The sequence below is a fragment of the Rhinolophus sinicus genome, chromosome 15 (genome assembly GCF_057876585.1).
Source record: "Rhinolophus sinicus isolate RSI-liver-muscle chromosome 15, RSI-T2T, whole genome shotgun sequence".
Taxonomy (NCBI): domain Eukaryota; kingdom Metazoa; phylum Chordata; class Mammalia; order Chiroptera; family Rhinolophidae; genus Rhinolophus; species Rhinolophus sinicus.
In genome coordinates, this window is record NC_142515.1 from 80,506,278 (window position 1) to 80,529,146 (window position 22,869).

A 22,869-nucleotide genomic window follows, 5' to 3' on the forward strand; every position below is an offset into this window, starting at 1 on the left:
AAAATTAATATAAGACCTGGTATATTATATTATATTATATTATATTATATTATATTATATTATATTATATTATATTATATTATATTATGTTATGTTATGTTATACCTGGTCTTATAGTAAAATAAGACTGGGTCTTATATTAACTTTTGCTCCAAAAGACGCATTAGAGCTGATGGTCCGGCTAGGTCTTATTTTCAGGGAAACACGGTATTAAACAAGGAATAAGTAGAATAAGATGAGTTAAATTAGCCTATAACAAATCAATGAGAAATATAACTATGAGAGTTTTTTCAAGAAATGAGTAAAATATACTTCTAAACTTGAGTTAGCCATTTTTTCTTTAAGTAATTTTATCTACAATTGGAAAGCTCACTACCATACATTAGCCTGGTATTTTGGGAAATTTAATTCTATAATAATTTAATCAGAGTCTTTTGACCCAAGATATAATCTACTTTAAACCTAAAAGAAATATGTGTGGCTTCACAGACTCAAGTTTAAAAATGTGTTTCAATCAAATATTCACACTTATTGGAGTTCCAGTATTAAAGCCAGTAATTATCTGTTACTGTGTTCTTCTATAGGCCAAGAACTGTATTAAATGCATTAGTTAATCCTTACAAATGCCACAGTGGGCAAAATTGTCTAAATAATGTCACATATTCACATAGAAATTACTATTAAAAGTAAAATTTTAAAATTCATAGTCAAGTAAGGCATTATGGTATTGTAGACTTAAGCAGTACTATTTGGAGCATACATGCACTAAAAGAGAAGTGAGATTCCATTTCTCCTGTCCCAATAGCATTAACTTGCTGTAGAAATATTGGCAGTTCATTTTAAAACCTAAGGCTTGTTGCCTTTTCTATATTACATTGGCTTTTATTACAATGAAATAATAATATAGCATTTGTGAAAGTGTTTTAAAATAATAACCAATGTATTATTATTATTGCTGGTATCTTCTCTCTCTCAATTTCTGGTTAAATTTTTTAATATATTTATTGAGTAGTCTTAATATCTAAATCCCTTCTTTTGGACATGTTTCATATTATATGTAAAATCTATCTATTATTTATCTACTATTTATCTATAAATGGAAAGTAAACACATACATATGTAATGTTTACAGAATCCTTTACCAAGTTTTCAAAAATCAGGAGAGAAACACACTTCTTATGATTTTAATAACAAATGAATTTGAGTGTACATATTACAATGATTCCTAAAGAATGTTACGTAATGGGCAATACAGTTCACATTTTGATTAGAGAGTAGAATGGCAACAAAACTGTATGATTAAGTTTGATTAAATGTTAAATGAACGAGGTGAAGTGAGCCAGACAGAGAATGACAATTACCATATAATTTTACTTATATGTGGAATCTAAAGAACAAAATAAACAAAACAGAAACAGACTCATAGACACAAAGAACAAACTGAGGGTTGCCAGATGGGAGGAAGGTTGGGGGGCTGTGTGAAAAAGGTGAAGGGATTAAGAAGTACAAATTAGTAGTTACAAAATAGTCATGGCGATGTAAAGTACAGCGCAAGGAATACAGTCAATAATATTGTAATAACTACATATATATTGTGTATATATATAATTTGTGAAGTGAATGTCTATTATGCTGTATACCTAAAACTAATATAAAATAATATTGAATGTCAACTGTAATTGAAAAGACATTTAAATATTAAATAGAAAATACATTTTAAAAATTAAATACAACGTAATTTCACATCACCAAATTCAGAAAAACATTTAATATAGATGTACCAAAATTCAAAAGATTAATCAAATTAGTTTGGATGCTGTGGGTACTGAATGCATTTAGAGAACCTGCAGCTCTTGAGAATCAGCATTCTGGCCTTGAAAGAGTTAATGCGCATTACAGTTGTTCAATTCATTCCTTTCACTATAACCTCACTGTTCCATTTGGCTAATACTGACTAAAACACAAAACAACACATCAACATCTGGGTATCATTTTCCAAAGTTTACATATTTTGGAAGATTACTGTTTTTCATGAATGGTATAAAATAATGTTTACACATAATGTAGAACTTTACAAAGGTGCCCTTTCAAAAAAGAAAAAAAAAAAAGCAATCTAAAAGTACATGTGGATTAGCATGTGGCATTTACCATTCACTGACATATTTTAAAATATTGGCAGCCTAGTTTTCTAGCCTAAGTTTTACAAGGCTGTTTCAAAGAAAAAAAAAAGTTCAGGTTAAAATAAATTTATAAATGGAATATGGATTTCTCTCCAGATTATACCAAAGAAAAAGAATGCAATGTCAGATCTCATCCAAATAGCACACACATAGCTGTAAAAACCATATTTTCCAAGTTGTTATTGTTTGTGATGCACATTTAAGCGCACAGAACATTTGCCTTTATGGCAGTTTTATTGTCAGCACAGTAAATGGCAAAAGGGTTTCTGTTCAATTGACTTTCTCATAAAAGGTTTAATTCCCTATTCATTTTGGCATAGGTTATATCTTGAGTTTCTTACTCCAGCTAACATCTATACTTCCGAGTAGCTAACTTCTGCTGTGTATGCCAGACAGACCTGGTGTCAGGGTGAGAAGAAACTACTAGTTATAAGTACATGGATTGTAGCAGTTAGAAAGCCTTTTGGCGGTGGGATGAGGCTGATAAATGACTTTAAGACACAAGTGTCATCACAATGAATAATTAGGCATTACATAAATATAATTTTATGTTAAGTATCATCATCATCATAAAGTATTTGATGCCAATAAATAAATACTACAGTATTCTATATCAGTATTTTTGTAGTCAGATAAATAGAAATAAATTAGAAAAGCGTTATGTTCATAGATGTATTATGATTTATCTACAATTCCACAAGTCATGAATCACAAACATAATTCTTAGTGAATTCATGTCTATATTTAAAAGTCAGTGTTAGTAAATGCAAAGTATACGACAGAAGCATTTAAATATTTAACACAAATAATTCGAAGAAGATATATAGATATAGATATAAATACAGATATATAGAGTTATAAACACAGATATGTATGCTTTCAACCTGGACTCTAATCTTAGTGCTAAAACAATGAATCAATATACATGATTGTACAAATATAATTTATTTTAATGTTTAAATATAAATGCCAAATATAAATCTGATAAATTTGATATGTGAAACACATAAGAAAGACTTACCTTCAAGTTCAAATAATCAATGAATAATGCAAATCCTACTTTTTTTAAAGTTGTTTTAAGTATTTGAGAGTATTTTTCCAGGACTTTTTTATTATTTATTTTGAGATAATCACTTAGTCAATTGTAGAGATAATAATACAGAGGTTTCATGTACCCTTGACCCAGTTTCTAGCAATGGTAACATTTTGGAAAAACTATAGTACAATATTAGAACCAGGAATTCATCTTTGATACTATCCTTTGATCTTACTCAGGTTTCCTGCTTTATTTGTATGCATTTGTGTATGGGTGGGTGTGTGTTCATTCGATTTTACCACGTGTCCATCCCTATGTTCACCACCATAGCCAAGAAGATACAGAATAGTAAAGACCTGCGAATATTTTTAAAATTTTATTTTAAGGCACTAGTAATCTTTTAAAGCAAAATTCAACAACTCTTTTCTGGGAAGATTTACATTTTTTAAGCTTTGTAGGCTACATTCTCACTGTTGGAACTACTTAGCTCTTCTTTAGCAGCGAAAAGACCTCCAAAAACGACTCCTAAGCAAATAGGTGTGGCTGTGTTCCAACAATGGTGCACGGAAAAAATGGGATACAACGTGGATGTGGCCTATAGGTTCTTGCTTGTTGACTCCTATTCTAAGGTTTTCATAATCACCTCTTTTTAAATCTAAAAGTAGCATATTTTTCTAAGGAGGAAAACTCATTCCTATTATTTTTTTTGTTTTGATTATTTTCTTTTTAATATCTAATTAAACATAAGTTTCAGCAGTATTTGAACCTAATATTTTCATTTCCCTCTTCCTTTGTGCTATTATTGAAACAATGTAAATGGCCGTAATTCCACGGATACACATATAATTCCCAATCACAAGAATTAATTTTAGCCATCACAATAATGTCAGGCTTTCAATTATATTGAATTTTCTTTTATGTCCAAAAGTTGGCCAATGGCACACGACTAAGCCAAGCAATTTATTGTTTTGCTGTATATTATTTCCTTTGTGCTGAAATTGTTATTTTATGAGTGATATATGTGGTAGGTAAAACATCAGAACAAATAAACAAAAGACCCCCAAATTTTGAGCTGGGAAATGTGCTAACTAAATAAGATAACATAAATGGAATTTTAATACTATGAGTATATATAGAGGATGCCAAAAAAATATATACACATTTCAAAACAGCAAATACTATGAAAATTGTAATACTCAATATATACCGATAACAAAAGATGAATACATGTTATGTGTATACATTTTTTGGCAACCCTGATATAATGAGAAAGTATGTTGAAGCAATCAGAGCTCTAAAAAGATGTTTAGTACAAGTCTAAAGGACAAAAATCCTTAAAATCATTGTTTATGAACTCATAAAGAGGACAACATTCTTATCCATATCCAGTTCATTGGTCTTCTTGCTGATTTACAGACTGAGTTTCATTATGCCTAAACATCTAGCAATAAAGCAGAGCATTAAATACACCAGATTTTTTCCCCCACATCATATTTAGTATCATATATTTCCATGTAATCAATTACTTGGTGTCAATGGGACAAAACCTGAGTTTGAGGGTATGATTCTAAATTAACTTAATAACATACTATTTACATAGTTTTATGATATACATTAGAATAGAGAAATTTCTACTGTACCATCTTAGATCAAAACAACAGAAAAATATGTTTTTATGAACTTTAAAGTACAATATTAATAGAATTCATTTCAACTATTTGTAAAAACAGATTTGATAGGACAGGAAAATAAACTGAACTTAAAACCAAAGCAGCCAGCATTCTCTCCATAAAGGAAGATGATCTAATATAAAATTCTCTGTACATGTATGACTTAAGGTGCACATGGGTCACTAAGGTAAGAAAAACATTTTTTACTTCATAAAATTACTCCATAATTTTACTTCATTTATATCAAAGGGCTTCTAGTAGCCAAAATGACTGTACAGCATTGCATTTATATCATTTAAAAGCTCTGTGTATCATTTTTTTTTACAACCTTGGAAATAATACTTGATTTATTCTACCAAGTTCGAAAAAGAACAATTTTTAAATAGTCATTTTATCCTAACTGGTGAGCAAATGAAATGTTATATCATATTTGAATAAATTTAAGCTAAGAATTAAAACATCAAACAAGTTTGTAAGTGTAAATATGCTTCAGGAATATTCTGAGAAATTGGGACATGGAATCAAAGATTAGAAATCAGGTAGCTCACTGGCCTATTCGAAGAATGAAAGTTCTATATATTTAACACCTTAGAATTTCAGTTTGGATTATAACTATTAATGAGCAATTATTTCAATCAGTAAAAATAAACAGATAAAAACAAGTGCGCTTATAAATAAGTGAATTCAAAGATATTCAATGATTTATTTACATAGCATGTTAAAATAATTTGTCAAATTATTAATTCAGCTATACTTTTCCATAAAAAATTACCAATGATTTTATGTATCATGAAAGTAAATACCAATACTTTAAAAATTTAAATTACGGTCATCTCAGATCGACTAGTGGAGTTTAGTATGAGTTCTTCATAGTTGTTTCAGTGGGCTTGTATGGGTTACTTACAATTTGAATTATGTGGCACAAACTGAAATGATCCTTTTTAATCAGCAAGAAATGAGATGTTATCACAGCATGGCTTGGCATGCACTATTCCCTCAATTCCACTCCAGGTGCTTTTCACTGGGTGGATTTGGCCTGTTGACTGAATTGGCCAGCCATCCTCTGTCCCTAAGATAACTGCATGATTGGGAAGCCATATGGTGCAATGCTGTAAGCTATATTACATTTTGAGTCATATTTTGGCCAGCTTTGTTCTCATAACTGAGATTCAGAATCACATCCATGTAAATTTCTGTACACTTGCTGCTTAGTGGTGTAATTAAGTTCACCTTTCCTTTTTTTCCTTTCCCTTTAGACCTTTGCTGATATAAAATTATTAGAGGTTAAACTTTAAGGCACTTGTTGAGAGGAGGAAAAGAAATAGACGAGGGTGACACTTTGGTTTCACCCTGCATTTACCTTTCAAGAAGCAGTTGTCATTGTGAACGATGGTGATCTTTTGTTTCTTCAGGCAAGCGGCTCTGTGCACTTCACAATGGTTTTCATAGAATTCGCCGTCAGATCCGCACACTGGTTTGTAGTGCCGTTTGCAAAGGTTCATGCAGGCACACTCTGCTTGCCCTGTCTCTCTGCTGATGACACAGTGCCTTCCCAAGCCACAGTACTTATTTTCACAAGATCCCAAAGGGCCATCCTGAATCTGGAATCCTGAGGATAAAGAATACAACATGATTTTGATCATATGTCCAAAAAATATAATCATGTCAAAGATTGACAATACATTCATATATAGTATAACCAGTGTTCAATTGTACTCAACTAGGGAAGGGACTGGCAGGTGAACTTTCTCATAATACCCTCAACACTCTTCCCTTCCTCCCTTCTCCTCCTTGAGCTCCCTTCTCCCTCCCCAATAAGTAGTGCACTAGACCTTATGGACAAGGTCTCTAAAGTTAAATTGCCTGATTTCAAATCCAGGCTCTACTATGGGGAAAATAGTATAATGTCCTCGAGTTTCACAAAATGCTACCTGTGATAATCCACAGAAAGCACATCCCTGGCACATAGTAAATATTTAATAAATGTCAATTTTTACATTAACAGCATTCTGGATAGGAGAAAGGAAATGCATGCATATAAGGCAGAAAATAGTAGGAGACAGGAATGAGAAATGTGTCTTGAAAACTTCTTGGTGGATTCTGACAATTGATCCTTTCTTCTTTTGAACTTTTGTACCTGACAATTACTTATGCATCTCATGAATGAATTAATAAATCATGCGCAAATTGATTTTCTTGTTACTTATTCAGTCTAATAATTGCTATTGGCATAAGAAAAATATAGATGGATCCAGCAGTCTTGTACTGAAACCAAACAATTGAATCCCTATGCTTTTATAGGCAGAACTGGCTTTTCTCCTTTGAGAACTTTATCTAACTAGAAAATAAAAAAGCAAATGTGTGTGTGTATTTATATATATATATATACTATCATGACACTATATATATTGAAAACAAGAAAGGAAAATAAAGGAAAAGTTTGAGAGGTTATAAAGTTAGAGTAATTATTTTAGACATTTAATGTTTATCTTGGTTGGAAACCATCCCCCTACATGATTGAATCATAATTATTAAGAACATGGATTCTGATTCAGAGTTAAAACCACAGCTCCACCAGCTGCAAGCTTCAGGACCTTGGGTAGGTACTAACACATCTGTAACTCAGTTTTGTAATCGGTAAAACAGAAATGATAGCATATCCTCATAGAGTTATCACGATTAAAGGGATTAGCACATATAAAACTCAATTTAAGGGTTAGTTATTAGTAGTAGTATTACTATCTTTTTAGAAACTAATTTTCGTAAGGACAGGGATACACAAATAAAAAAGGATTTAAATAATTACTAGTATTTGTTTTTAAATAAGACCTATGCTATAATACTATATATACATATATATGTATGTGTGTATTTCCAAATGAAATTTAGCAAATTAAAATTACCAAAAAAGACCAATGTTATCAACAGCATAATTTTAGAAACTAATTTACATTTTTGATAGCAATATAAATTGGTACAAATCTTTTTAAAAATAATTTCAAAATACTTGTACTCTGACACCACATTCTAAATGTTGAAAAAATATTCTATAAAATTTCAAAGACAAAATAATACAATTTGTTCAACAAAGCTTCCCAAGTGTTTGGAAAATATATTTACTGAAGTAGTTCTTGAAGTTTGGCATAGAATAGAATCGACTAGAGAGGTTGTTAAAACACAGATTCTACCTCCACTAAAATCTAGAGTTTCTGATTCTGTAGATCTGGGGTACAGCCCCAAATTTATTCCCAAGTTTACAGCTAATGATGATACTGTTGCTTCCAGGAAAACATTTTAGGGCCTTTGATTTAAAGATATTCTAATTTATAACTCAAATAAATATAACACAAAGAAAAAGACCAGGTAAACAATTATTAAAGCTCCTAAGTGGAAAAGATGAGAAGTTTATGCTATGATTAAAACCATGTAAAGTAATGCAAGTATTCGGAAGAAATGAGAAGATGTGGAAAAATTAACACAATTGACTAGATAGGTGTATATGATATTGGGCTAATGTTTCTGTTTTTCTAATATTGCTTTTAATATTCAATATAATACATTAAAAAAGAACATCTAAATATGACAATCATAACTATAAAATAATGACTAATTTCATTTGGGAAAATCTTATTCCTCATCCGTACACCAGTACTTACAATAGTTGTTAATCTAATGTTTATAGGGTCCAATATGAGGCTGCCATTATAACACAGAAATCTGTCCCATATAGTTTTACTTCTTATAATTATATATATATATATATATGTAATATATATATTATACATATTAAATATATGTATATATACCATCTTACTAACAGTTTCTTGTTATCAAATAGTTTAAGATTTATCAGAAAAATATTTAATTTACTTTTATTATCAAAGAATAAGTTTAATGTTTATCAAGAGAGTCTGATCATTTTATATTTCAGTCATAAATTAAGGTAGCTGACTGAATCAGAATTTCATTTTGGTGGAGGAATGCTCTGCCATCAAATGAGGTCATTTCTAGTATATGTAGGTTGGTGGGTATTCTTCTCAGATTCTCTCCTCTTAATGCCTATATTCCAGTTCAGAGATTCGTATTAGGATATTGGCTATTTGGTAGAAGTTAATGAGCTATTTTACATTAGCTATAAGTTGTGTTGCATGTAGATGCTACAATTAAAGAAAATTTAATTAATTCATAGGCAATCCAAAAGAAAGCTCAAATTATGTAAATGAATAACTAGAACATATCCTTTCTGATATCCATAAGTAATTATCCATAGCTAATGCTGAACTTCAGTTTTAGTTGAGATTGTATCAATTTAATCTGATCAACATGTCAAAGATTTATTTTACATGCAGTCAGATAATGCACTAAATGTATTTTAATCAAGAACTTATATTCTGCTATCTTATACCTTGATAAAATCACATTTGTTCCCACAAAAGGGATATGTATTTAACAATTACATAATTTTATAACGTTTATGCCTTCAGAGCTCTACAAAAATTCCTCATATATAAAACACAAACAAAGCTGAAACATTAAAAAATGAAAGACACCAAGTCATAAATCAAAATAATTTTACATAATTCTAAAATTTGTTTTTTTTCAGGATCTCAACCGTGATGAAATTCTCTTCAAGTAATTTATAAAATATAGACTTTATCAAACAGATGCTTAATATGAAGTGGATCTAGATCGAAATAAACATTAATAAAATGTACTTATTTTTATGTGTAAGGTGCTATATTAATTGCTATCGGATATATATGAAAAGAATGGTCATTGACACTTTTTTCTAGTGGTTCACGCAGGGCATACGTCAGGATCTGACAGTGCCCAACCGGAGAGACAAAGATTCAGGGCGCACGTAGGGGCACAAAGGAGAGGAAGATGGATAATAGCAGGTAAGGCCTCAGGGACAATGCATCACGTCACAATTGAGGTTTTGTCTGAAGAATGGGGTAGGAGTCCAGAAGGCTGACACGGGGATACGCAGGGGATGAAACAGACTGACGCTGGATTTAACACAGTAGCAGCAGAAGAAGGGAAGAACCAGATTTTGATGAATTAACTACCTCTAACGATTACAGTGGCAATAAACATAATTGGTTTAGAGTGCCAAATTATTTGAGGTGTTAATTGTCTCACAAAAATACATAGTAGGAAAGTACAAAATGTAAGTATTATGTTAATTTTGATTTGTTAAAAAGAACAACAGATTTCAGGTCAGAGAACATGACTATAGTCTGCTTTTCCATCCCATATTTGTCTGACCTCAATCGGGACCTGATATTCAAATGCTAAAATAAGAGGGAATTAATAAATCATCTTTATATTTACTCTCACCCAAATAATTCATTTAAGAATTATTGGAAAAACATAGTTTCTAATAAAAGCTAATGTCTGAGAAACATATTTAGTAAACTTTCTCTAGAATGCCTAATATTTAAACATCACCTGCAGCAAACAACCATATGCTCATAATTCTCTAATTTAAATATTTTCATACTTTACAAATAGCCTCAACTGCACTAAATGCAAAACTATTTTTAACTTAGATGTTCTACATTGCTCTTTTCCCTAAGATTTCGTCATTATTTATTTTGTTTTTGTATCAGGTTCGTAGTCACCAAAATGAACTTTCAAATCAGAGTCCTTCATTTGTATTCCAACTGTCACTACAAGTGTGATTCTAAACAAGTTAGTTAACATAGACGGGACTCAGTTTCCCCATATACCTAGAACACAGAAGAAACTCTATAAGTATTATTTAAATTAATAAATAAAATGGAGATAATGATAATTATAAATTCATATGGTTGTTGAGAGGATAATGTAGATGATGCACTGAAAGGGCCTGGAACAGACTAACATGTTTAACAAATACAGTTATTATTATTTAGAATTATCATTTGTTATTAATTTGGTATGTGGATTATGTTAACTTAAAATCATTGGAATGAATAAACAACAGCCTTTGACAACTCTAGTTTTTATTACATTCACTGCAATGTATTTACAGGCATATCTAAATGTCTGTTTCCAAATAATACACCTACGATTTCCACGTATCCGCTATATAAGAATTTCCCTCATCTGCAAAAACAGAAAAAAGAAGGCTCACATTTAGGTAATTACATATTTTGGTTTAGAAGCATAATAGTTTGGTGACATTTTGCTACCCACATGTGGAAAAATTGTGAAACACTACAGTAAATTCAAAATACAATTTCCTGTTGCACACTGTAAACTCTAACAAAACACATTCAGTCCTCACAAACTTCATGGTAAATGGAAGTCCAAGTAAATACTCTAATGCTTGCAGAAGATTGAGCACAGTATGATCATTTCATGGCCTTTAAAGACAGGAATATGTATTCCCTGCTGCTATTCTGTGAAGTCAGTCAAAACAAGGCTGTCTTACTGAAGGTTTACCTGGTGAGCCACGACTAAAATATAGTTTGAACTGTCACATATCTGTAGTTCAGTGAATTTGGAACCTTCTTATTTTAGATAATCCATTAGACATCTGCAAGCACTTTTATGGAATTCTGCCATCAGATTTATTTTTAAAAAGTAAATATGAAAAAGATAGGCATACAAAAGCAGGGATTCAGTTAAATTTCATGCATCTAAATTATATTTTCTGTTCAATGAAAATAAATATTTGCCAATGCAGATGATTTTTCATGTGTCGTTTAAAAAGTTCGATGATTGGAGACCGTTAATTAATATGGCAGTGGTTGCTGTCTTGATGTTCTCGACTGCAGTGTGACCATTTGAATTATGACAACAGAAAATGGAAATAGCTTAAGATACACTCAGAAAACTCTTTCCCACCTCATGTTGTTACCTTGATAAGAAAGTACACTACGAGTTTTCCTAACCATTAATTTTATCCTTTCCATGCCCCATCTAGGAGCCAAGGTTTCTCTAGTAAATTTATGTCATCAGCTCACTGAGAATTTAGAGTGTACTTATGGTTATACGAGAACACTTTACCGGATAAAAATATTTCCGTCATCTGTGTGATTTATTTAGATCACAGAAATGGGTTAGAAGCCAAAGAAATCTCACTAGATAATACTTTCTATAAGTAACTGGAAATGTCTTGACATTGTAGATAGGTCAGTACATAGATAGACAAACCAATTCACAATACAGATCATAGGTGAATATTTCGTATTTAAGACCTTCTTATAGATGACTGTGATTATTAAAAGCAAAATAGTTGTTCTAAAATCAGAGTTCTGTAAGTATTTTGAGTGATATTTAAAGAAAAAAATGTATTTCCTTGTTTTATAGTTATTTGTTAGTAGTTTTGCTGACAGTACACATCTCCCCTATGAGTGATGTAGCTCCATACGTAAGAAGATACATCAATTAGCGGACATAAGAGAAACGTATTTCATTTTATATGTCTATGCAATGAGCTGAAAGACAGATGCTAAATCATGTGTGAAACTTTAAATATTTCAGGCTTTGGGTTACACATCCAAAACTTCAAAAACATCTCATTTCTTATTAAAACTTTAAAGCAAGAGATAGATTATTCTCAAATAATGTAGATATTTTCACACAATTACATTCAACAGCAAAACAAACATGTTTTAAGTGAAAATCAAATATTGTAATAGAAGGGTAGATTTGGCTAGATAATCCTCAGATTCATTATAATGCTGATTGTTAGTCAGATAAGCCATATGGCTAATAGGAAATTTAGGAGAGATGAAGACATAGCAGTTTCTGTTATTACTATACAAATAAATGACTGCTAGAAGAATATTGCTTTTAAATTTAAAAGTTTTAATTTTAAAATCTACTTCAATACATTATTTTTTAATATGCATTGCTTTTGAAGAGTTATTTTTCTTTATCAGAGTGTATTTAATGCCTTTGTTATGTTTTTAATAGACTTTTTTTTTAGAATGATTAGGTTCAGAGCAAAACTGAATAGAAAGTACAAAGTGTTCCATAAGTCAGTTACAAAAGACAAAGACAGTGTGATTCCCTTATGTGAGTTTCTTAGATTAGTCAAAATCACACAGACATAACGTAGAAAGTAGAATGAGTTTCATCCCATAAATGATTGCCTTCCTCTCTTCTCACCCAAAGCAGGAGACACACATGGGTGTTTTGTAGACATAATGGGATGCAAAAACACAGAACACAACATCTGAAAAATGCTGGCAACACAGAGTACAGTACAGTGTCAATTATTTACATCCTTGTATTACATGGCTGACTGGGAGCCATGGCTTGCTGCCTTGTTAGCATTGGGAGAGAGCATTGTACCATATATTGCTAGCCCAAGAATAGATCAAAATTCAAAATATGGTTTCTACTAAATGCATGTCACTTTTGTACCATGGTAAGGTCGAAAAACTGTAAGTTGAAACACTGTTAGTCAGGGAATATCTTCGTATGTATTCAAAATCCCATTTAGCCAATGTCCCGCTATGATCTCTAGGTCTTTGGTTTTATTGATTGATCTCTATTCTGTAGCTCTATAAATATTTTGGTTTTTTTTACCCATATCACTTTGTTTATTTTCCTTTCAGAAAAACCAATTTTTAAAAGTTATTCTACATTTACGACGTCTATACTTTTATGACGTGTATTTGAAAACATTATTTTTCCACAAAATGAAATCAATATTTTAATTCATTACTTAACCAAACGAAAACTTTTTCAGTTATTTTGAAAGACTATTTTTTTCTTAGTTTTATCAGTTAATTGAGTAGTTTCTTGAGCCTTCTAAATATTTTGATTCTGGTGTTCTCATCAATGGCTTTTGGTTAGTTGTAAACCATTGATAAACTCTTTACAAGTTACAAAACAAAACACTGCAATACATATATTTTATGTCCTATAAGTATTTTAATCTTCACATGATAATCTTCTCTACATACACCTTAATGTCATATATAATTTGCCTAACTAATAATATTGTTTTCTACTTTACAGTGTTGGCAGACAGATGTGACAGTTTTGGTGTGAATTTAAAAGTCATTTCATGATCTGGTACCTCACTCTCCCTACCTGACAACATATCTAACATCAGAGCTCTTTATCCAGGGTTTCTCTCATTATGCATTTTAGGCTGCAGGGCCACAGGATCCCACCAAATTGATATTTTATTGTGTTTATAACTTTCCTTGTTTCTTTCCTTTATCATCATCTCCTTTTTGGATGTAGAGGTTATGTTGCAGAACTTCCTACCTAAAGTTAATCACCTAACTACTGAAAAGTATACAAAGATACATGTCATGTACTTAGGTTCAGGAAGACCTTCATATTTTAGTAAGGATGTGAAATAATTAAAACATACATATTTTATAAAGTAAAAAAAGACACATGGGAGATCGAGTTATGTGAATGCTAGAGGAAATATATATTTAGTATGAGGAAAACTAAAAAAAAAACAACCAAAAAATAAAACTTCCTAATAGAAGTCATATTTGATCAAGGATTTAAAAAAAAAGTTTAGGATCTTAACAGGTGGAAATTGGTTGGAAAAGGAAGACCATGGCAAGACAGGAGAGCAATAGTCTATGTACCATAAAACATGACCCTTCTATCTTTTTTGCATTAACCTTACAAGTGGTTTCAGAGTGATAGTGTCCTAATTCGGTAAGGCAATCCTTACTATTGTTCCAATAAAGGAATGCAAGGAAAACCTGCTATATCTCATTTTAAACTTATTTTAAGTAATTATTTACCATATTTTTTTTACAATTAGATAAATGGCAACACCAATATAGCTTTTTTCTATATAATTTGTTCTTTCAGTGGTAGCTGTGAAGTGGAGAAGAATAAAAAAAAAAAAATCTCCAAATCAAATTTCCTTTCTACAAATAACTACCATTTGTGTATACTAACTGAAGCATTTTTTAAAGCATTTTTTCTCGTTTGATCTTTGTAACCATCTTTTGAAATACATGCTATTTGTTTCCTGCTTTACAAATAAAGAAGAAACTGGCTCAAAATGACTATTTATCATGCCCAGGGTCATATAATTGGTAAGTGATGGTGCCAGGCCTCAAACTTACGTTTGTGCTATTAGCCATTATAGTATTCTGCCTGTACTTTGTTCCTATTGATTTTTATATTTCTGGTGGGAATACATAGAAGATATGTATTATACACAATTTGAAATGTAAAACTTGAGCTTATTAGAAATCTAGGAATCTGAATGAGACAGCCATCTATATAAAATGATAGGTGGAAACATGAATAAATATTTTAAGGGGAGGTAAAGCGTATATAGAAGGGGGAGTTGTAATTAGCAACTTGAACTTTGAAAAAGGTTTTCAAGTGTACTGGAAATACTTTCACTCTTAGTCATAAAAGAACTGGTAACTTTAAGAAAATCTTATTTGGAGCATTGGACCTGGAGTCCCATTGCCCAGGTTTGAAATCTGGCTCCATTACGTAGTAACTGGTTGTGTAATCTTTCTGCTTTACTTTTCTCACCTGTAAAATGGAAAGGGTAATCAAACTGGTCTCATAGAATCATTATAAATTAATGCACAGAAAGCCTTTAAAATAGTACCTATCAGATAATAAGTGCAACGTTAATGTTAAGTATTATTAAAATCAATGTTGTTGCTGTTGTTATTTTTTTCATTATAATAAACAACCAAACAAGTAGGCAATTTTCAAAAAGTACACATTATAGTTCAAAGTTCATGTGCTATTTGATACTCATTGAAACAGTACTTAATATGATAGGGTCCCAGTCTAGCCCACAGACTCCACTCAACCCTCTTGATTCAATAGTATGGTACCATATTGATGATCTTTTACAGAAAATACTCATTATGTGTAATATGTTCTTAAACAAAATGTGGCCGTTCATTTCTCTTTGGAGCTCATGATCACATTTCTTCTCTTTTAGTAAATATGCTGCCCACATTGTCAACTTATCAAGTAATGGAAGTTAGAACTCTCCCAGTTCCGACTTAATGATTATATTTGGCACAAGAGCTCCAGTTTGGCAGGGCATTTTTAAAAAGTCATTAAATAGAAGAATGAGAACATTAAGGTAGTAGGGAGAGAAAACTTTGGAAGCTAATTATTTCACTCAATTTTGATTTCACAGAATCTTTGTTTCTAATTTATTCTCTGTTGTTGGGTACCCAGCATCAATGGTGCAGAGCTCCCTGCCTTTCCTCTACAAGGATTGTACAACAAGGTCAACTATCCCATGATATCTTTCTGAAAAAGCAATCCTATTCTAACTTCATATCCATCTGATTGCCCTTGACTTTCCTCACAGACCTAAGAAAGTAGGTGATCACTGAATGCATCTGTTTCCAAAATTCCAATAAACATCTGGGACTACATAGTCAAGGCCATCTCTTTATCACCAGGAAGAAGAAATTAAAGGTTGGACATTCTGGCAGGATTGTTCATGGAACTCTCCTAGAGAAGATGACAACTTTTCCAGCTGCAGGATGTCACATTCTGCCTACTCCTTTGTACATGACTTTGTTGCTTCAGACTTTCAGTCTTTTTTGCCCTATAGTAGTTTCCTTATATTCAACTTCTGTCCAATTAGGTCCAAATAACAAATTTTCTTCCTAGGTATCCCAATGGTCCTAATGGTAACCAATAAGAAAAATCTATACAACCTTCACAAACGGTCTTATGAGAATGGCATAGATTTAAAGACCCTCCCCTGAACCGTAAGAAAAACAAAATAAAAAACTACCTTCACCCAACATACAGCTTCTTTTAATGAAATACAGATTAAACTTTCCTGATAGTTGTTACTTTTGGGCATTGTAGAAATTAAGAAATCAATGAAGTTTCTTATAACTATATCTTACACATATATTTAATATACATTATCAAAGTATATGCACACATATTTTTCTAAGTGCACTTCCGCTTTACTATGGCAAATTGAATACACAAATATCATTTTGTTCCCTCCTAAATCCTTCAGAACCACCAAAATAAATTATCTCCAAAGATATATACAGGGATAAGAACTGGAGAAAAGACAACACAATATTGGAAGTTTGAAAGCATATGGCTAAGTGGGAACTGACTTTGTGACCCTAAGGAAAACTGTATCCGAATATTGTAGTGAGTAAAATGGAAAACCTTATTTATAGCACAGATTCCTCAAAAAAGTCCATAAACTAGCAATACCAAGTACCTCAGGAAATGAGAGTGGCAGTGATTTTAAAATACGGAGGCATGCTGAAAATTGTTTAAGTTGTTAAATTACTAGATCACGTCCTCTGCACAATCCTGGTAGAAGTCTGAGGTTAATACACTCAGACACAAAACGTATGGAATCTGAACACTGAATGTTAAATGCAGTGAAGAGCGGTTCTCTCCCTGAGTGCATGCCATCCCAGCACCCTGCAAAACTATTGACAGTCACAGGCATGGACTTTAGGCAGGTGATTCAAACTGTTCTCGGGGAATCTGTAGCCTAATATTGGAAGTTCCCTAAAATTGATCCACCCAAGTCATCTACAGTGAAGTTTACAGTTGAAAACTTTACCCGGTGCTCAGAAATTTCACGCCAGCTATTTGATATCCCTCTCTTCATCAAAAGCCAAAAGCCAGTATTAACTGGACAGCTGAGTAAACTAGGATGGAAAATAAAGCCAAAACAAAGAGATACAAACAATGTAAATGAGAATATGCAGGAGAAAAAAATAATATAAAAAGTAAAACTAAAATCTAAAATCTTTAATTTATATCGTCATAGAAATAAAAGATTATAGTTCATCTCTGAAACAAGATGAACTCTGAAATAAGAATAGGAAAAAGTTCATAAAAGCCAAAAAGAACCACTGGAATTTAAAAAGCTGATAGTTAAACAGAAACTTCAAGAGGGAGTCTGGACAATAAAGTTAAGAAAACCTCACCAAAATAAGTAAATAAAAAAATAAAAATAAAAAACACATCAAAAAGAAAATAAAAGACAACACAGATATCACTTCCAGAATTCTGAAGTCCAAATAATAGAAGGTCCAGATGGAGAGGGAAGAAAAACAGATGGTAGGAAATAATTAATAAAATTATTAAAATATTTCCCAGAACTGAAGGACACAAATTGCCAAATTGAGAGAGTTCACCCAGTGCCCAGTAAAATGAATTAGAAGAGACTCATACCATGACACATCATGAAATTTTAAAATATTGAAAAGAGAATTTTCTACAAGCTTCCAAATAGGAAAACAAAATATTCAGTCATACAAAATGGATTAGAGATCAGAATTCTCAATAGCAACAGAGAAAGCAAGAAAGCCATAAAGAAGTACAAAATTCTGAAGGAAAAGGATTTTGTGTCGATAATGTCCCTGGGCCTGCTCTCCCCTCCATGCCCTGATCCTGGGGACACTTGTAGGTCTCCATAGAGGTATATCTCCTTCCACTTACACTTGAGAGCTGGAGATATGGAATGGTAAAGTTAAAAACAAAAACAAAACAAACAAAAAAAAAAGTGCACAGAGCCTCTCTCTCTATCTACATGCCTGCTATACTTCAGTACCTGATTTATACTACGTCCCTGCCAGTTGCCCTATCTATTGCAAATGTCCTGGTCTTCATGATATTCTAACACGGTGACTGCTCAGAAATCATCTCACTTTCTACTGACACACCTAGTTTCTTTTCTAACTCCCACTCATCATATAGGTCTCACATTACTTGTCTTCTCATCTACCAAGAGGTCTTAACTTACACCATTCCTTTATAACCTTCCGTACACTCCTTCCTTACGAAAGTACATTCTACCATCACCACCACCACTCATCAGTGTCAGTGCACTTTTGTAGAACTGTTTTTTTTCTCCATGACACCTAAACAAAATTGTGCTATAGAACTACTTGTTTAAATATTTGTTTAGAATGAATATAAGAAATCTATATTTCACGAACTCAATTGGAACAATGCACATGAATCAGAATGAATTCTAAAACTGCCCATTCTTGGTGTTGGAACGCCTATAGCTTAAAATTATACTGAAAATATTTGTAATATCAGAAGTTTGCTTTTATTATAGATATACTAATTTTTAATGATATTTTCTCTCTCTTTAAAACCCAAATAACCAAGTTAAGACTCAATTCTGTTTTAGGGATATTCAGTCAATGGTGTCAGAAAGGTTTCTTCTTTATAACCTTTAACTGATTCTCATCTAGTTTGTGCTTTGGCTCATTAAGCTGGCAGACACACTTCATAACTCAAGCATAAAAATGACCATATACTGAGAAGCACTGTAGAAAAGGATTTGCTTTTTTGTTCTTTATGAAAGAGCAAACTATAGCAATTCTTATTGCTAGTTTGGAGACTTTGGCTTCATTTAACCAGAAATAGGTGACATTCTGGGTTATTGAACAAGCCGTAACAAGAGAAAAACAGTCAATCAGGAAGGTCAATTATAAAGTTATGTGCAAGATGACATCAGGAAAAATAATGGAGGAGGTAACTTCAAAGGCCTTTTCCTCCACAGAACCACCAAAAATGTTTGCATAAATTGTCAGAATAAGTTTCATCAGAACTCTGGAAAATAGTCAAAAGTTTATAGAAATGAAGAGAATGCTTAATCCAGAAAAGGCAACTTAAAAATGGTAGAAAATCTTTGTGATATTTTTACTTGTCCTTGCCTATCTCCCTGTCCCAGTGACTGGTTGTGTTGAAATTGTCAGCCCATGTTTCCAGATATTCTGGCTCTGAAAATTACAATTTCTTAAATTGAAAAAAAAGAAATCACTAGAGACTTTAAATAGATTTTTGTAAGCAGAAAAAAGAATCAAAAACTTGAAGATAAGTCAATAGAAATAATCCAGTCTGTTGATGGTTTCTTTTGCTGTGCAGAAAGTTTTCAGTTTGATATAGGCCCATTCATTTATTTTAACTTTTACTTCCTGTGCCTTTGAGGTCAAATTCATAAAATCCTCTTTGAACTCAAGGTTCACAAGGTGAGTACTTATGTGTTCTTCTATACAGCTTTTTTTTTTTTTCCAGGTCTTATATCAGGTCTGTGATCCATTTTGAATTAATCTTGGTATATGGCGACAGATAACAGTCTAGTTCATCCCTTTGCACATGGCTTTCCAATTTCACCAGCAAAATTTATCACAGAGGCTTTCTTATCTTCTTTGTATGTTTTTGGTCCTTTGTTGAAAATTATCTGTCCATATATATGTGGGTTTATTTTTAGGTTCTCAGTTCTATTCCATCGGTCTGTGTGTCTGAATTTCTGCCAATACCATGATTATTGTCACTTTGTAGTATACAGTGAAGACAGGATGTGTAATACCTCCAGTCTTGTTCATCTTGTTCTATTTTCTTAGGATTGCTTTAGCTATTTGGAGTCTTTTGTGATTCCATACACATCTGATTTTTTTTTTTTTTTTATTTCTTTAAAGAATGTCATTGTGATTTTGATGGGGATTACATTAAATCTGTATATTGCTCTGGGTAATAGGGACATTTAAACTATGCTGATCTCCAATCCATGAACACAGAATATCGTTCCATTTCTTGTGTCTTCTTCATTTTTTTATAATGTCTTATAAAATGTCCACTGTATATGTCCTTCAGATCCCTTTGTTAAGCTTATTCCTAGGTATCTTATTCTTTTTGTTGCAATTGCAAAATGAATTGTTTTAATCTCTTTTTCTGAATTCATTGTTAGTACATAAGAACACAAAGGAATTTTGTACATTGATTTTGTATCTTGCAACTGTACTGTATTTGTTTATTGCTTCTAATCATTTCTTGATGGAGTCTTTAGGATTTTCTATACAAAGAATCATGTCATCAAAGAGGCAAACAACTGAATCGGAGAAGATATTTGCAAACAGCACCTCCAATAAGGGGCAAATATACAAAATATATAAAGAATGCACACAACTCAACTACAAAAAATTACTTAAAAAATGGATAGGGGACCTGAACAGACACTTCTCCCAAAAGGACAAACGACCAACAGATAATGAAAAAAATGCACAACTTCAGTAGCTATTAACGAAATGCAAATCAAAACTATAATGTGATACTATCTCACACCTGTTAGAGCTGCTATGTTCAACAAGACAAGTAATAACATGTGTTATAGAGATTGTAGAAAAAAGCAACTTTCATACACTGCTGGTGGGAATATAAATTGTTACAGCAACTATGAAAAACAGTATGGATGTTCCTCAAATAATTAAGAATAGAATTCCCATATGACCCAGCAATTTTTTCTTCTGGATATCTACACAAAAAATCTGAAAACATTTATCCATAAAAGTATGTAACCCGATGTTTATTCCAGCATTAGTGATGGTGGCCAAGACATGGAAACAACCAAAGTACCCTTCAATAGATGATTGGATAAAGAAGATGTAGTCCATACATACAAGGGAATGTTATTCAAAAGAAAAGGTGAAATACTGCCATTTGGGACAACATGGATGGATCTTGAGATTACCATGCTAAACAAAATAACTCAGAAAGAGTAGAGAACCATATGACTTCACTCATATGTGGGATATAAAACTGAAAGCAACAAATGAACTAGACAAAACAAAAAACAAAAACTCATAGACACAGACAACAGTCTAGTGATTACCAGAGGGTAAGGGGGTATGAGGGGATGGTAGAAGAGGGGAAAGGGTGTCAAATATGTGGTGATGAAAGGAGAACTGACTCTGGGTGGTGAACATACAATGCACTGTATAAATGATGTATTATAGAATTGTACACTTGAAGCCTATGTAATTTTATTAATCCATATCACCCCGATAAATTTAATAATAAAAATAAATTAGTCCAAAAAGCACAAATAAAAAGGAATAAAAAAGAATGCCTAAATCTTAAATGACCTGTGGGACACTATCAAACTTAAAAATGTGCATAATTGTAGTCCGAGAAGGAGAGAGAGAAAGAGGCAGAAGAGGAATTTGAAAAATAATGAGCAATCCTCCCAGATTTGAAAAAACGACATGAGTTTACACAGTCAATGAAGTTCAAGAAAGATAAACACAGAAATATCCACACCAAGACATATTATAATCAAACTTTCCAAATACAAACATGAATGAATTTTGAAAGTAGCAAGAGAGAAAGGGCTTGTCCTACAAAATAAATTCTCAATAAAATGATACTTGATTTCTAAGCAGAAACCACAGAGACCAGAATGTTGTGATATGATAAATGTAACATGCTGAAATAAAAATACTGATAACCAAGAATCCTATATCTAGTAAAATACCTTTCAAAATTTTAAATAAACAAATAAACAAACAAAATAAATAAACAAAAAGATAATTCTCAATGCATTAAAAAAATTGAAATGATCCAAATTCTATTCTCTAACAGTAATGGAATAAAACTACAAATTAATAATATAACAGACTATTAACACATAAATTATAATTAAACAACACATTCTTAAAAAAACAGTGGGTCAAAGAAGAAATCAAGATGGAAATTAGAAGACACTTTGAGATGAATGGAAATGAAAGTATACATACCAAAATTTATGGGATTTGGAGAGAGAAGACAGCTATAAATGCCTATAAAGAACTGAAAAATGAAGAGAAAAATAAACCCCAAGCCAGAAGATGGAAACTAATAATAAAGATTAGAGCAGAAAAAAAATGAAATAGAGAACAGAAAACAATAGAGAATATCAACTAAACTGAAGATGAATCTTTGAAAAAATCAATATAAAAGAGAAACATTTCACTTGATTCAGTAATTTAAAAAGAATAAAAGGAGAGAGAAAAATCCAATTGCTAAATTCAAAAGTTAAAGTGAGATTATTACTACCACCTAACTGAAATAAAAAAGATTACTAAAATAACAAGATATTGAACCAGTAATCAAAGACTTCCTACCATAAATGCCCAGGTGAATTCACTGGTAATTTATATTAATCAGTTAAAGAAAAAAATCTCCAATTATTCTTGAACTTTCCAAAAATAGAAGAGGAGGGGACACATCCTCACTCATTTTAGGAAGCCAG

The 22,869-nt window shown here is 31.8% G+C and overlaps 1 protein-coding gene across 5 annotated transcripts in view; it reads right to left on the minus strand.

Moving 5' to 3' along the window:
• FSTL5 (follistatin like 5) overlaps positions 1-22,869 on the minus strand; it is a 639,519-nt gene that overhangs the window by 411,477 nt on the left and 205,173 nt on the right. For all 5 annotated transcript variants that reach the window (XM_074337776.2, XM_074337777.2, XM_074337780.2 and 2 more), the window contains one exon: positions 6,247-6,495. In XM_074337776.2, the coding sequence (XP_074193877.2) occupies positions 6,247-6,495 (249 nt within the window). The remainder of the gene's footprint in view (positions 1-6,246; positions 6,496-22,869) is intronic.